Consider the following 14451-nt stretch of genomic DNA (forward strand, 5'->3'; position numbering starts at 1 on the left):
TAGACTTTGAAAATCAGTAATGCTACCTAGGAATAAGTTGCTCATGGGTTTTTTCCCCTCATCCCCCACCCCACAAATTTCTTCCTAGGTTAGCAGTGGGTCTGGGGAGGTCGAGGAAATGGGTGGGGGGGATTGCTCCCACTTTCTGTGAAATGTTTTAAGTGCGTGGACTAAGATCGTTACAACCCACGCTGCAACCCTGTTTCTAGACTTTTAAAATCAATAATAATGCTACCTAGGAATAGTTGCTGATGGGTTCTTTCCCCCCCACCCCACAAATTTCTTCCTAGGTTAGCAATGGGCCTGGGGAGGTCCAGGAAATGGCTGCCAAGCTTCCTGACAATAAACGGGGTTGCCCCTTGCTCCCACTTAAGCTTGATATAAAGTGTTTTTAAGTGTGTGGACTAAGATTGTTACAACCAGCGCTGCAGCCCCGTTTCTCTACCTCTAAAATAAAAATAAATATTGCTAGCTGGGAATAGTTGCTGATGGTTTCTTTTTTTTTTTCCTCTGCTTCTTTCCAGGGGAGGAGGAGGAGGAGGAATCCACGGCTGGAGACCAAGCCACTGGTGGCTTTGCACCCCATCCTGGACACAGGTGGTCTATACAAGCCCTGCGCCAGCTCGAGCGTTTAGGGCACCCCAAGATTTGGAAAGCGTATCACGAGGGCTTGTTGATCTTCATCGCCTTTCGAGGATCTGTCAGCTTCCCCTCCGTTTGGCCCATCCCAGGAGAACAGTTCAGAGGCTTTTTGGTGTCTCTGGATTGGAACCGGGTGTCGGCACCCAAAATATTTACCTACCTGTCTGCCCTCTCCTACCTATCCAGGACTTTCCATGGCCAGGATCCGCTTTCGGACTTGTGCACTTTCCACATGATTGTAGGGATGCGGTGGCAGCGGGAACTTCCGATCCCACTGAACGTGGAGATCCTGGAAGCGTTGGTGGACGTCCTCGAAAGCGTCTGCAACTCTTTCTACGAATGCCTCATGTTCCGGGCGGCGTTTTTGTTGTCTTTCCACGGAGCGCTTCTCCCTAAAGAGATAGTGGCTGAGACCTTTATGACCTTCCACCCACAACTCCTCTGCCTGGAGGACATTGACCTGCAGGAAGACTGCGTTGGCCTGCTGCTGCTGGCCCCAGAGATGGAGGCCGGGTGGATCACGCGCTGGTTGGAACGGTCAGAGAACCCACTGCTTTGTCCTGTTCTGGCCCTCCAGAATTATTTGGCGGTCAGACCTCCAGGCGAAGGGCCCCTATTCTTGTATAGCAGCTCGCATCTGCTGTGCAAACAGCGATTCTTGGAAGTTTTTCACAAAGCTCTGAGAAGACTTGATCTCCCCTCGCGACGATTCCGCCTCAAATCTTTCTGGCTGGGTTCTCTGACCAATGCGGTGCGTTGCAGCTTGCCAGAGAGTGAAGTTCTGTATTTGGCCAGGTGGCCTTGCAGACCACAACCAGGAGTTTAATGGCCACATTTTTATTTTTATTTAAAAAAAAAGCCTGGAGTCCAAATTATATTGATGCTTTGGCTTGTCCTACAGGTCAAGTCTTACTATGGACTGTGCTTAATTCCTTTATTCTCGATGATCGCAACATTTCCCAAGGAATGGTATCCCGGAATCATCCGTTTCACAAGAGGACTGTGTTTTTCTACCTGGACTGTTTTACACAACAGTCATAACTTTTGTCTTTTTCATATTGAAACAATAGAGTGTCTCAACTTTGAATCTGGAATTTTGGACGCTGGGCTGAAATTCGCTCCTTTGAGGGTTGTTGTTGTTGTTAGCTGCGAAGTCGTGTCCGACCCATCGCGACCCTATGGACAATGTTCCTCCAGGCCTTCCTGTCCTCTACCATCTTCTGGAGTCCATTTAAGCTCACGCCTACTGCTTCAGGGACTCTCTTGATAGTATATAACTTTTTTTAAAAAAAATTCCTAGGGAAATAGCCATGTCGCTACTGTGCACACTAGTTTTAAGTGTGTGGTTTTAGTGAGCTTAGCTAGCAGGGAAAGTTTTAATGCTCTTAACATTGCACAAGCAAAAGCTACTGTATTCCTCTCGGCAGAAGGGGAAATTTTTAAAGCCTTTGGTTCCTTGAGAAAGGAAAGGGGCTTTGGCTGCTGTATTTTATACAATGTATTGAACCCAAATGTATTTGGAATATTGTTCCTGCACTTTAATTTTTTTAATTCTGCTCAGTGAATGTAAACTATTTTCCTCTTTGCTACAAATGGATGATTTTGTAATTTTGAATAAATAAAGTATATAAAACGTCAGCTTTGTATCCAGAGATTTTATTTTCTAAAGCTTTTACTCTTGTCACTATCTCAGCTATTGATCGATATAAATGTCTATGGAGAGTCTCAGTCCGGTCAGGGTTGCCCCAAAGGTGCTTTTTCAAGATGCAACTGTCGTCCTTGTTTTCCTTTGAAGACATTTTGCTTCTCCTCCAAGACTCTTCTTCTGCTCTGACTTTCTCCTCCTTCTAGTCAGAGCTGAAGAAGCTTCTTGGATGAGGAGAGAAAAGTCTTCAAAGAAGAACAAGAAAGTCCAGTTGCCTCTTGAAAAAGCACCTTTGGGGATGATCAATATAAATTTAACTTTTTTTTCCTTTTCTCCCTTTTTATTTTCTCCATGCCTTGAAACTGAAGTGGGAGACAGGTATGGAAGGCACAGGAAAACTACATTCATGCACATACATTCAGTTTGGCAGCTACTATGATTGTTGGATGAGCAGGTACAAAAATGGCCAGGGAAGCGATTGAAGATTGGATAATGGGCCTCTCCTCAATCAACAGGAATGCTCAATTATCACCAGCTTATCAGGTACTTAGAATCTGGAAGGCTTGGCAGTACAAGGGAACAATAGCCAACGACTTAATAGCCAGGCATCCTAATCAACATATTTAAAAAGGTCACTCGCTGCAGACACAACAGCCCAAAGCGCACACACTGCTGGACTTCCCTGACCATGGGCTCCAGTATGAGTCTGAAATCTCCGAAGACTAAACCTTTGTTCCCGGCGACCCACACAGATTGGATCCTGCCCACTGGGTTCCTCTTTGCAAGGACAATGTGGGACACTTTTTTCAGAGGTTGGTGTGACTTTTAAGGCGTGAAGACCAATGATGCATTTGACAGCAATGGCCCAAAATTCATGCCCCAGCCCCAGCCCCGTTCTGTTCACCAGTCCTGCACTGACTCTCAATCCCCAATTTAGATACGTCACCAAGGATTGCATTACTGTTACTGGTGGAAAAACAAAATATAAATGAAGCAAAAAAATTTTTTAAAAAAGAATTGATGGTAAATTTGATAATGGCAGCTAGATTGTTGTTGTTAGCTGTGAAGTCGTGTCCGGCCCATCGCGACCCTTTGGACAATGTTCCTCCAGGCCTTCCTGTCCTCCACCATCTTCTGCAGTCCATTTAAACTCACACCTACTGCTTCAGTGACTCCATCCAGCCACCTCATTCTCTGTCTCTCCTCTTGCTCTCAATCTTCCCCAGCATGAGGCTCTTCTCCAGTGAGTCCTTCCTTCTCATTAGGTGGCCAATGAGATATAGATAGAGATAGATATAGATATATAGATATGTTGTTGTTAGTTGCGAAGTCGTGTCCGGCCCATCGCAACCCCATGGACAACGTTCCTCCAGGCCTTCCTGTCCTCTACCATCTTCTGGAGTCCCTTTAGGCTCACGCCTCCTGCTTCAGTGACTCCATCCAGCCACCTCATTCTCTGCCGTCCCCTTCTTCTCTTGCCCTCAATCTTTCCCAGCATTAGGCTCTTCTCCAGCGAGTCCTTCCTTCTCATTAGGTGGCCAAAGTATTTTAGTTTTAGCTTCAGGATCTGGCCTTCTAAAGAGCAGTCAGGGTTGATCTCCTCTAGGACTGACCGGTTTGATCACCTTGCAGTCCAAGGGACTCGCAGGAGTCTTCTCCAGCACCAGAGTTCAAAGGCGTCAATTCTTTGGCGCTCAGCCTTTTTTATGGTCCAACTTTCACTGCCATACATTGCAACTGGATACTGGATACATTGAAGCTAGATTAGTGATGGTTTAAATATTGGAGACAGAACTGGGTTATTCCAAGAAGTGAGTGGTGTAATGAAATATGGAATATGGCAATAAATGATAAATTAACAACAGAAATCAAATTTTTAAAAAGGGATGATTAAAGTCAATAATTATAATGAAATAGGGGATGGTTTTATAAAACATGGTGGAAGGCAAAGGGAATACACCTGCTCGAGAATATGTGCTGCTTCGGAGGGGATGAAGGCACAGTTGAAATACATTGTATATTGTTAGCTGTTAGAAGAAATAGAGGTAATAAAAATGGTCTCCAGGCGGGTGGGTGCACTGTCGTACTTGTATTTTTTTTATATTGATTTTTATTGTGTTGTGTTTGCATTATTTGTATCTGAATGAAATAAAATTGAAAAAAAATTAAGGCACGAAAGCCAACGATGTCCTGTTCACCAGTCCTGCACAGACTCTCTCAATCCCAAACAGGCCTTGGTTTGCGGGATTTTTATTCAAGAACTGCATCTTATAGAAGAAGGCCCTGTGACTTACCTAAGTTCTTGCAAAATAGAGAAACTCAGCAAGCTACTTTCTTTTCTTTTTTTAAAAAAACATTTTATTGGTTTATCCAGTTTTTACATTTTTTTAAAAAAACAACAACAACGTGGTGACTGGGTTATCAACAGTTCAATGCCGGGATCAAATGTTTTTTTTCTGCCAAACGTGGGACTTAACTTTACCCATGGGTTAGAGGAAAGAATAAAGGATTAGCCATGAAATATGTATTGGCGTGTTTAAACTCAAGAAGACAGCACTTTGGTTGACAAATTATTATTGCACGTGGGGGGGAAAATGAATAAAGTCTTATAAAAAAAATAAAATACCGTAAGTTATCAAGGAGGGGAAAGTGGAGGGGGGGCGGGGGGAAATGACCTGAGGAGCAACTTTTTGGAGTTCTTCCACGGAAGAAGCGGAGGTAGGCGTAATTCTATGAACTGGAGAAAGGTGAGCGCTCATCCTGAACTACTCCGTGTTGTCGGACGGATTTCATCCTGATACCCTTCGCTTTGTTCCTCGGTAGCTGATTCTCAAGTTACCTAGTCTGCGGGGGGGGGGAGGCACAAAAGAGAGCAAGGTCAGGAGAGGAAAAAGTGGTCCTGTACTGGAAGACCGGGCGAACTAGCTTGCAACCTGGGGAAAAGGCCGGCGCTGCTGTTTCCTGCGATGGCTTTGGAAGATGGAAGAACGAACCTTTTCACCGGCAAAGCGACGTAATTTGGGCCGTCCACCCACTCTCTCGGCCATGAGGCTTGTTGGCCTATGCTCGCTCATGCTTTTCGCAGCACGGATGCTTCAAGGTAAGTAGGAGACTTGGGAGAAAGAGGAACGATGGAGGGGGGAATTAAAATTAGCCTAGAATTGACCCCCCCCTTGCAGGCCTATCGTTTCCTTTATCGATCGGCGGGAATCGTAGTTCCAGAAGGGACAGGCGATTCTGTGATGGTAGTCCTCCCGTTACGACCTCCCGTTGAATCCACTTGTGTTGCTAAGTGAAACATTTCTTAAATGAGCTTGGCTCCATTTTACTTTATTTATTTATTAAACAAGTTTTATTGGTTTTCCAGTTTAACCTCTATATACTTAGAAAGCCTCATGGTGACTGGGTAATCAAAAATTCAGTAACAGAGTTTTTAGTACATAATTCAGGTTACGTTATCAAAACATCCTTCTCTATTTCCCTTAACATTTAATAAACTAATAAAATTCTAAGAATTACGTGGTCAGTTAAAAAAAGTCTGTCAGTCCAGTTTTAGTTACACATATCCATGTCCTGTTTTTAAATTTTACCTAATTTTGATTCTGGTTACAGTATTCAAGTTTAGCCTTTAACATCCAAAATAATATTCACAACCCAAACTTAGCCCAGAACTCACCCCCTGCAGGGCTATTGTTCCCTTTGTCGTTCCGGGGGAATCGTAGTTCCAGAAGGGACAAATGATTCTGTGCTGCTAGTCCTCTGGTTATGACCTCCCGTTGAATCCACTTGTGTTGCTAAGTGAAATATTTCTTAAGTGAGCTTGGCTCCATTTTATGACATATCTTGCCACGGTTCTTAAGCGAATCGTTGCAGCTGTTCAGTTAATAACACGGCTGTTAAGTGGATCCGGCTTCCCCACTGACCTTGGCTTGGGAGAAGGTTGCAAAAGCGGATCGTGTGAACCCCCCAGGACATTGCAATGGTCATAAATACAGTCCACAAGACCATGGCAACAGTCGTTAAGTGTGAAAAATGGTCATAAGCCACTTTTTTCAGTGCCATGATGACTTTGAAAGTGACATGTGACCGTTTTTCACCCTCGGGAACAATTGCAGCGTCCCCCATGGTCATGTGATCAAAATTCAGAGGCTTGGCAACTGACTCATATTTATGACGGTCGCGGGGTGCTGGGGCTGTGTGGTCCCCCTTTGCAAACTTCTCCCGAGCCAAGTCAATGGGGAAGCCAGATTCACTTAACCGGATTACTAGCTGAACAACTGCAGTGATTCACTTAACAACTGTGGCAAGAAAGGTTGTACGGGGGGGCAAAATTCACTTAACAAATGTTTCACTTAGCAACAGAGATATTGGGCTCAATTGTAGTCGTAAATCGAAGACTACTGTGAGGTGAGTGGGGCTAAGAAAAAGTCTTTTTCTGACTTTCATGCCTAAAGTGGGACTAAACCTCATGGTCTCCCCATTTCTAGCTTGGTGCCTTAATAACTTTCAGATCAAATTGGCTCTAAAGTTGCCTAAACTGGCTCTTTAAAGTCTCTTAAACTGACTCTTTAAAGTTGCCTACAGTGGCTCTTTGAAGTTTCTTAAACTGGCTCTTTAATGTTGCCTAAACTGGCTCCTTGAAGTTGCCTAAGCTGGCTCTTTAAAGTTGCTTAAACTGGTTCTTTAAAGTTGCCTAAACTGGCTCTTTAAATTTTCTTAAACTGGCTTTTTAAAGTTGCTTAAACTGGCTCCTTAAAGTTGCCTAAGCTGGCTCTTTAAAGTTGCTTAAACTGGCTCTTTAAATTTTCTTAAACTGGCTCTTTAAAGTTGCCTAAACTGGCTCTTTAATGTTGCCTAAACTGCTGGACCTCAAATCATTTTCCTAAGGAAATTCGGACAGGAGCCTCAACACCTTCATTAGGACCAACCCTAAAATTTGATTCAGTTCATTTGATCGTGAATAAAGCTAATTGTTCCTCACCCACAGTGCTAGATGGCGATGTTGCTTGGGACGGTGAAGATGGGTAGCGTGGAAACTTAATTAAAAAATAATAATAAAAAAATATTCCCACCAATTAGGCCGTGGTGAGTGACCGCTGTGCTTATTTTACATGCGTTGAAGTTTCACCTGAACATCTGCAAACGATTTTTCCATCTTGTCGCCAGTCGGTTCCCCTGAACACAACCCTCTTTGGCGGGTGTCTTTTCCAAGCGACTGTTGTTTGAAAAAAAAATCTAAATGTTGTCACTCCCAGGCACTGACACTGCACAAGGAAAATATGCCCAGATGCTCTTTAATGAGCTGTTTGAAGACTACTCCAATGCTCTCCGCCCCGTTCAAGATACAGATATGGTTCTGAATGTTACTCTTCAGATCACGCTTTCCCAGATCAAAGACATGGTAAGCATCAAAGTAAGGCGTGCAGAATAATAAACTTTGAAAGATTGCCCCCCCCGCCCCCAATTCAAATCTTTTTGGGTTGGTTGGAATTTAAGAAGTTACAGATAGCTTATATAATTATTCCTTACATCGACAGAGGTGGTTGTAAGGTTTATAACTAATTTTCCCTAACCACATTGATCGTAAGCTAGCTTGTGTGTAAGTGGGTGTAACCGAATGATTGGAAGGTAGAGAAAGTTCTATACATGAAGGGGATTTGGGGGGAGGGAAATGTAAAGCCCATACCATTGCTTCCCCCTCTGAACCCCAAAATCTGAACGGTCCCAATTCTACAGAATAACAGAGTTGGAAGGGACCTTGGAGGTCATCTAGTCCAACCCCCTGCTCAGGCAGGAGACCCTGTACCATTCCCGACAAATGGCTGTCCAGTCTCTTCTTAAAAACCTCCAGTGATGGAGCGCCCACAGCTTCTGAAGGCAAGCCGTCCCACTGGTTGGATCCCCTTTTGCGACCTTCTGACAAGCCAAGCCAAGCCAGATTCCCTTAACAACCGTGGTTCTAACTTAACAACTGCAATGATTTACTTAACATTCGTGGCCAGGCAGGTCGCAAAATGGGGCAAAACTCACTTAACAAATGTCTCTTTTAACAATAGAAATGTTGGGCTCAATTGTAGTCTTAGGTTATAACAACCTGCCTCCAGAAGCTGTGGATGCTCCAACACTGGAAGTTTTTAAGAGGAGACTGGACAGCCATTTGTCTGAAATGGTAGAGGGTTTCCTGCCTGAGAAGGGGTTGGTCTAGATGACCTCCAAGGTCCCTTCCATCATCATCATCATCATCATCATCATCATCATCATCATCATCATCATCATTATTATTATTATTATTATTCATCACACAGTCAGCCAGATGTTCAGACTGGATTTGGCATTTCTGTCTACCTATCGAGTCCTTACCAAGGACCTGGGATAGGCAGATGTGGATGTTTGATGGTATCACAGATCTTGTCGCAGGATGGAAGCAGTTCCCAGTAAGGCCGCCTTTTGCAATGGCGAATTTGTCAATGCCGATGATGGTGTCCAAGTGGTGCTCCAGTTGTTTTGGGATTGCACCCAAGGCGCCTATTACTATTGGTGCCACCCTTGCTTGCCTTTGCCACAGTCTTTCTATTTCTATTTGTGGGTCTTTGTATTTTGTTATCTTCTCCAGTTCTTTCTCGTCTATTCTGCTGTCTCCAGGCACTGCCACGTCCACTATCCAGACTTTTTTGTCTTTCTCATCGACAATTGTTAAGTCCGAGGTGTTATGTTGCCGGTGCTTGTCTGTTTGAATTCTGATATCTCAGAGAAGTTTAACTTTATCGTTTTCTATGACTTTCTCTATTTTATGATCCCACCAGTTCTTGCTCACAGGCAGATGATATTTCTTGCAGATCTTCCAATGCTATTGTTATTATTGTTGTTGTTGTTATCTTTTATTCATTAAACATGAACCTCAGTCAACTATTATTATTATAAGTTGAGGACTACTTGTGTCCACGTGATGCTCATCTTAGGATGGCAGGAACGAACGTATGCCATCCATGATTCGTAATCATGATAAGAGAGAATTTGAAGGGATAGCAAAGATCCGGTGGTCTGAAATCATGGATAATGCCAGATAATCCCAGAATACATGAACCGTCAACTTAAACTGGTAACAGATACTGTCTAATCAGCAGCAGACGTGATTTCTAATAAACTACGCATACCAGTAAAGAATATGGAACCATTTTTATTTAGAGGCTTAAGTTGGTGCAAGTCCGATAGACACTTTCCTGCGTTCCCAATCTGAGGCTACAGTTATCTTATTCTAGGATGAGAGAAACCAAATTCTGACAGTCTATCTGTGGATTCGCCAGACGTGGTATGACGCCTTTCTGAAGTGGGACAAAGACAGATATGACGGATTAGACTCCATCCGGATCCCCAGCAATCTTGTATGGAGGCCCGACATTGTACTTTACAACAAGTGAGTCCGTCTGGAGTTATCTGATCAGCAGTTTGCAGAAATGAAACTAGCGGTTCCCCGCATCCTGGGATAGTCATCTTTTTAAAAGCCTACCCCAAGAATTTGGCAATGATTTGTGGTGCAAGGAACTCGGAGGTCCTGGTGAGAAGTTGGTTTGAGAGAGTTTGACAAAAAGCCAGTCACCGCAACCCTCAGAGACAGTCGAAGTATTTTTCTACATTTGGACAGGATTCTCTCTGGTTCACTCAGGAGAAAGTGAACCAGAGAGAATCCTGTCTAGGAGAAAGTGGAATGGGAGGCAGGTGTGGCAGGATTGCACAGTAAAACTACATTCTTCTTTGAGGATAGGATAGGATAGGATAGAATACTGTAGAATAGAATAGAATAGAATAGAATAGAATAGAATAGAATAGAATAGAATAGAATAGAATAGAATAGAATAGAATAGAATAGAATAGAATACTGCAGAATAGAATAGAATAGAATAGAATAGAATAGAATAGAATAGAATACTTTTGATATCACTTTAAATGTACACTAATCAGCATAAGAGGGACCCAGTGGCTCAGTGGGTTAGGACGCTGAGCTTGTTGATCAGAAGGTCGGCAGTTTGGCGGGTCGAATCCTGAGTGCTGCATAACAGAGTGAGCGCCTGTTACTCGTCCCAGCTTCTGCCAACCTAGCAGTTCGAAAGCACGTAAAAATGCAAGTAGAAAAATAGGGACCACTACGGTGGGAAGGTAACAGCGTTCCGTGCACCTTTGGCATCTAGTCATGTGGGCCACATGACCACGGAGACGTCCTCGGACAAGCGCTGGCTCTTCGGCTTTGAAACGGAGATGAGCACCGGCCCCTAGAGTCGGAAACGAATAGCAAGCATGTGCGGGGGAACCTTTACCTTTTAATCAGCATACATTAAAATGAAATTTTGTTCCCTTCAGCTCTCGAAAAATACCATTATGCACATATCCACACTTCGACAAATACAACATTTAAATTTTAATTTAATTTTAATTGGGGTTTTTATTTTTTTCAGGGATCGATGTAATTCTTTTTAATTTGCTTTTAACTTTTGAATCCCTTGTTTTAATTACCCTGTAAACCGCCCTGAGTCCTTCGGGAAAGGGCGGTATATAAATCGAATAAAATAAATAAATAAATAAATAAATTCGTTATCAATGGAACTGGGGCCAATAGTAATAAAATAAAGGAAGTCAATCCAGAAATGCAAGAGTTACAATCATTTCAACGGAAACGTGGTCCCCAATACTAAAAGTCACTGAACAAAATGATTTGCACAAGGCTGACCTGCAGCGAGTTGTCCCAGACCCCTTGAGGAGGCAACCCTCGTAATCAAGATATCCCACTCCCCATATCATTGGGTGTGTTGTCGTGTGTTCTTCTGCCTTTTTGTTGTTAGGGCTGACGATGACTTCTCTGAACCGGTGAACACCAACATCGTCTTGAGGTACGACGGGAAGATCACTTGGGATGCCCCAGCCATCACAAAAAGCTCCTGCGTGGTGGACGTCTCCTACTTCCCTTTTGATAGCCAGCAGTGCAATCTGACCTTCGGCTCTTGGACCTACAATGGGAATCAAGTGGACATCTTCAACACGTTGGATTCGGGCGACCTGTCGGATCTCATAGAAGATGTGGAGTGGGAGATCCACGGCATGCCGGCTGTGAAGAACGTGATAACTTACGGTTGCTGTTCCGAGCCTTATCCAGATGTTACCTTCACTCTCATCCTGAAGAGGAAGTCCTCTTTCTACATCTTTAACCTGCTGCTTCCTTGTCTCTTGATATCGTTTCTGGCTCCGCTGGGATTCTATCTTCCGGCGGACTCTGGAGAGAAAGTATCTCTCGGGGTTACGGTTCTGCTCTCTCTAACCGTATTCCAGCTCATGGTTGCCGAAAGCATGCCTCCTTCGGACAATGTCCCCTTGATAGGTACGTGCGTCTGTTTATAAAGCTTCAAAGGGGATAAATTTCCATTGGGGTCAACTTCAAAGGTGTCCACATCCAAATATCAAATATCATAGCAGAATAACAGATTTGGAAGGGACCTTGGAGGTCTTCTAGTCCAACCCCCTGTTCAAGCAGGAGACTCTAGAGCAGTGATGGAGAACCTTTTAGAGACCGAGTGCCCAAACTGCAACCCAAAACCCACTTATGTATCGTCGGGTGCCGGTTGGGCGTGTTCCATTGAGTGGGCGTGGCCCATTGGGTGGGCTTGGCTGCAGTGGTAATGGCAGACCGGGTGGGACTAAAAAGTTCAATCAATCAATTCCAGCTTTGCGAGATCTTTTTTTTCCCCACGAGAAGTTGAAAATGATTGATTGAACTTTTGTTTTATTTATTTTTTGCACACGGTGGCGGAAAGTGAAAAGGTTTTATAAAACCTAGCTGAAGGCCTACTCGGACTGGGGCGATGGCACGCGTGCCCACAGAGCAGGGCTCTGCGTGCCACCTGTGGCCCGTGTGCCGTAGGTTCGCCGCCAGGGCCCTATGCCGTTTAAGACAAATGTTTCTCCAATCTCTTTCTAAAAACCTCCAGCGTTGGAGCACCCACAAATTCTGGAGTGAAACCATTCCACTAGTTAATTGTTCTCACTGTCAGGAAATTCCTCCTTAGTTCTAGGTTGCTTCTCTCCTTGGCTAGTTTCCACCCGTTACTTCTTGTCCTGCCTTGAGGTGCTTTGGAGAATAGGTTAATAGGGATATCTCTTCTTGAAGATAGAGGTTGACCCACAACACTTTCTCACAAGTCAGCAGAATCATATATTAAAACATCTGCGGATAGTAAAACTACTAGCTGGGCTGCAAAGGTCTACTAATTGATTCTAAGTGGGAACAAAAACATTGAAGAAAACTTTAGCTCTGCTGCTATCTAGTGCTCATCTATGGCTTTTTGTAGCCGGTGGTCTGTTCTAGAACAAAGATGCAAAAGGAGAAGGGCCTCTAATTCCATTTTATTAATGCAAACTGGAAGTTTCCATTCCATTCCATATTTCCTACTCTATTCTATTCTGTTCCGTTCTGTTCTACTTTCTATTCCATTCCATATTTCCTATTCTATTCTATTCTATTCTATTCTATTCTATTCTATTCTATTCTATTCTATTCTATTCTATTCTATTCTATTCTATTCTATTCTATTCCATTCCATTCCATTCCATTCCATTCCATTCCATTCCATATTCTATTCTATATTCTATTCTATATTCTATTCTATTCTCTATTCCATTCCATTCCATTCCATTCCATTCCATTCCATTCCATTATTCTATTCTACTTTCTATTCCATTCCATATTTCCTATTCTATTCTATTCTATTCTATTCTATTCTATTCTATTCTATTCTATTCTATTCTATTCTATTCTATTCTATTCTATTCTATTCTATTCTATTCTATTCTATTCTATTCTATTCTATTCCATTCCATTCCATTCCATTCCATTCCATATTCTATTCTATATTCTATTCTATTCTCTATTCCATTCCATTCCATTCCATTCCACTCCATTCTATATTCTATTCTATTTTCTATTCCATTCCATATTTCCTATTCTATTCTATTCTATTCTATTCTATTCTATTCTATTCTATTCTATTCTATTCTATTCTATTCTATTCTATTCTATTCTATTCTACTCTACTCTACTCTACTCTACTCTACTCTATTCCATTCCATTCCATTCCATTCCATTCCATTCCATTCCATATTCTATTCTATATTCTATTCTATTTTCTATTCCATTCCATTTTTTTCTAGTCTACTCTATTCTATTAACTATATATTTTCAATTTCTTTGAACTTACCGGGAAAAGTACTTTTTTTTTCCTTTTCCACCTTTAAAAAAATAAAAATAAAAATACTAGTAATATTTCATTTGTCCTTTTCTGCGGCTCTGATTTTTATATCCTAGGTAAATATTACATCGCAACCATGGCCATGATCACTGCCTCGACCGCGCTCACCATCATTATAATGAACATTTATTACTGTGGCTCTGGAGCCAGGCCTGTCCCACGGTGGGCCAGGGTGCTCATTTTGAACTACATGTCCAAGATTTTCTTCGTGTACGACGTGGGCGAAAACTGTGCCAGTCTGCAGTGTGCAGGGGAGCAGGGCCCGGAGCCCAAAGCAGCCTACCCAGGTTCAAAAGAACGAGGCGTGCATGGAGGGAGAAGGAAGTCCCTTAATAAGGGGGGCAGCAGGGACGGGGACCCCCTCAAGGAGCCGTTTGATGGAGAGAACGAGGCCTGTGGACCTCCGGAGGACAACCCACGGGAGACGGTCGGCTACTGCTGCTGCTCCTGTTACCGAGCGTTAATCCGGAATATTGAATACATCGCCGGTTGCGTCAGGCACCACAAAGCCAACCACGCCACAGGAGTGGAATGGAAAAAAGTGGCCAAAGTGATGGATCGCTTTTTTATGTGGATCTTTTTCGTCATGGTCTTCTTCATGAGCGTCCTGGTTATCGGGAAAGCTTTTTAAGGAGGAAAAACAAAAGCCTTCTGGGAGGAGGGGGATGGGGGGGCCTCCGTGGCATCCGAAGGAGAACGTCCACATTCATTCACGAAGTTTTGTTCCACACGGTATCGACCACAGGAAGCTCCCTGTTTCCGTTACTGTATGTATTCAAGGTGGACAGGGATTAATATTGGCATGTACTGTGTTATGTATATGTACACTTTTGAGAGCAAGCGACTAGATTTCATTTTTAATGTGGCCCACAG

At 43.2% G+C, this 14451-nt stretch overlaps 1 protein-coding gene across 1 annotated transcript; it reads left to right on the forward strand.

The window, feature by feature from the left end:
- Nucleotides 1-7556: 7556 nt before the first annotated feature.
- CHRNA9 (cholinergic receptor nicotinic alpha 9 subunit) lies at nucleotides 7557-14209 on the forward strand (the record flags this gene model as incomplete). The annotated part of the gene is made up of 4 exons (XM_081332555.1): nucleotides 7557-7688; nucleotides 9547-9701; nucleotides 11122-11654; nucleotides 13635-14209. Exons 1-4 carry the CDS (start codon nucleotides 7575-7577, stop codon nucleotides 14207-14209), a joined length of 1377 nt encoding a protein of 458 aa, XP_081188681.1. The 5' UTR covers nucleotides 7557-7574.
- Between the last annotated feature and the right edge of the window lie 242 nt (nucleotides 14210-14451).

This window comes from Vipera berus, assembly GCF_964194415.1.
Source record: "Vipera berus genome assembly, chromosome: 7".
Lineage (NCBI taxonomy): Eukaryota > Metazoa > Chordata > Lepidosauria > Squamata > Viperidae > Vipera > Vipera berus.